Source organism: Aptenodytes forsteri, unplaced genomic scaffold, assembly GCF_000699145.1.
Source record: "Aptenodytes forsteri isolate BGI_AS27 unplaced genomic scaffold, ASM69914v1 Scaffold35, whole genome shotgun sequence".
Lineage (NCBI taxonomy): Eukaryota > Metazoa > Chordata > Aves > Sphenisciformes > Spheniscidae > Aptenodytes > Aptenodytes forsteri.
In genome coordinates this window covers 1,475,138-1,475,662 of record NW_008795334.1, presented here as the reverse complement: position 1 = coordinate 1,475,662, position 525 = coordinate 1,475,138, and the positions used below count along the sequence as shown (strand labels likewise).

Sequence of the window (525 nt, the reverse complement as noted above, 5' to 3'; positions counted from 1 at the left end):
CTGCTCTTGGAAAACTATATGCACATGTAGAAATATTTCCCCTTTTAAATAGAAGCATTCATTTTAACCACATATAAATAAATCTGAAAACCCTGAACATAATTTATGACGATTATGCTCACAAACATATTCCAACAGGTAGGGAAAAAAAAATGAGACGACATGCAACCGATAACAAAAATATATACCATTGCCTGAACCTGGTCTCTCTAAACGCAAAGGGAACCGAACCCGTGAGAACCTTATTTCTCCATAAAGACACGCCATAGAGACTACGAGAAGGGAAAACATTATTTATACGGTCAACTAGACAAGTCTGTACTGATATTAACACAGTACAGTTGAGTCACAGAACACAGTTGTAGAAAGACACGGAAAAAGAGAAAGCATACCTGTCAACATTCAACTAAGAGCTAAAGTTTGTGCCTTTTAAAATAAAATTAGAAAACCCTAACGGAGATGCCTAAAAACTGCGTGAACCGTGTAATAATAATAATTAATAATAATTAATAATTAATAATAAAT

The 525-nt window shown here is 33.7% G+C and overlaps 1 protein-coding gene across 1 annotated transcript in view; it reads right to left on the bottom strand.

Moving 5' to 3' along the window:
- Positions 1-242: 242 nt before the first annotated feature.
- The window catches only part of PHOX2B (paired like homeobox 2b), a 2,820-nt gene continuing 2,537 nt past the window's right edge, over positions 243-525 (bottom strand). The window contains exon 3 of the mRNA XM_009280167.1: positions 243-272. Coding sequence (XP_009278442.1) covers positions 243-272 — 30 coding nt within the window. The remainder of the gene's footprint in view (positions 273-525) is intronic.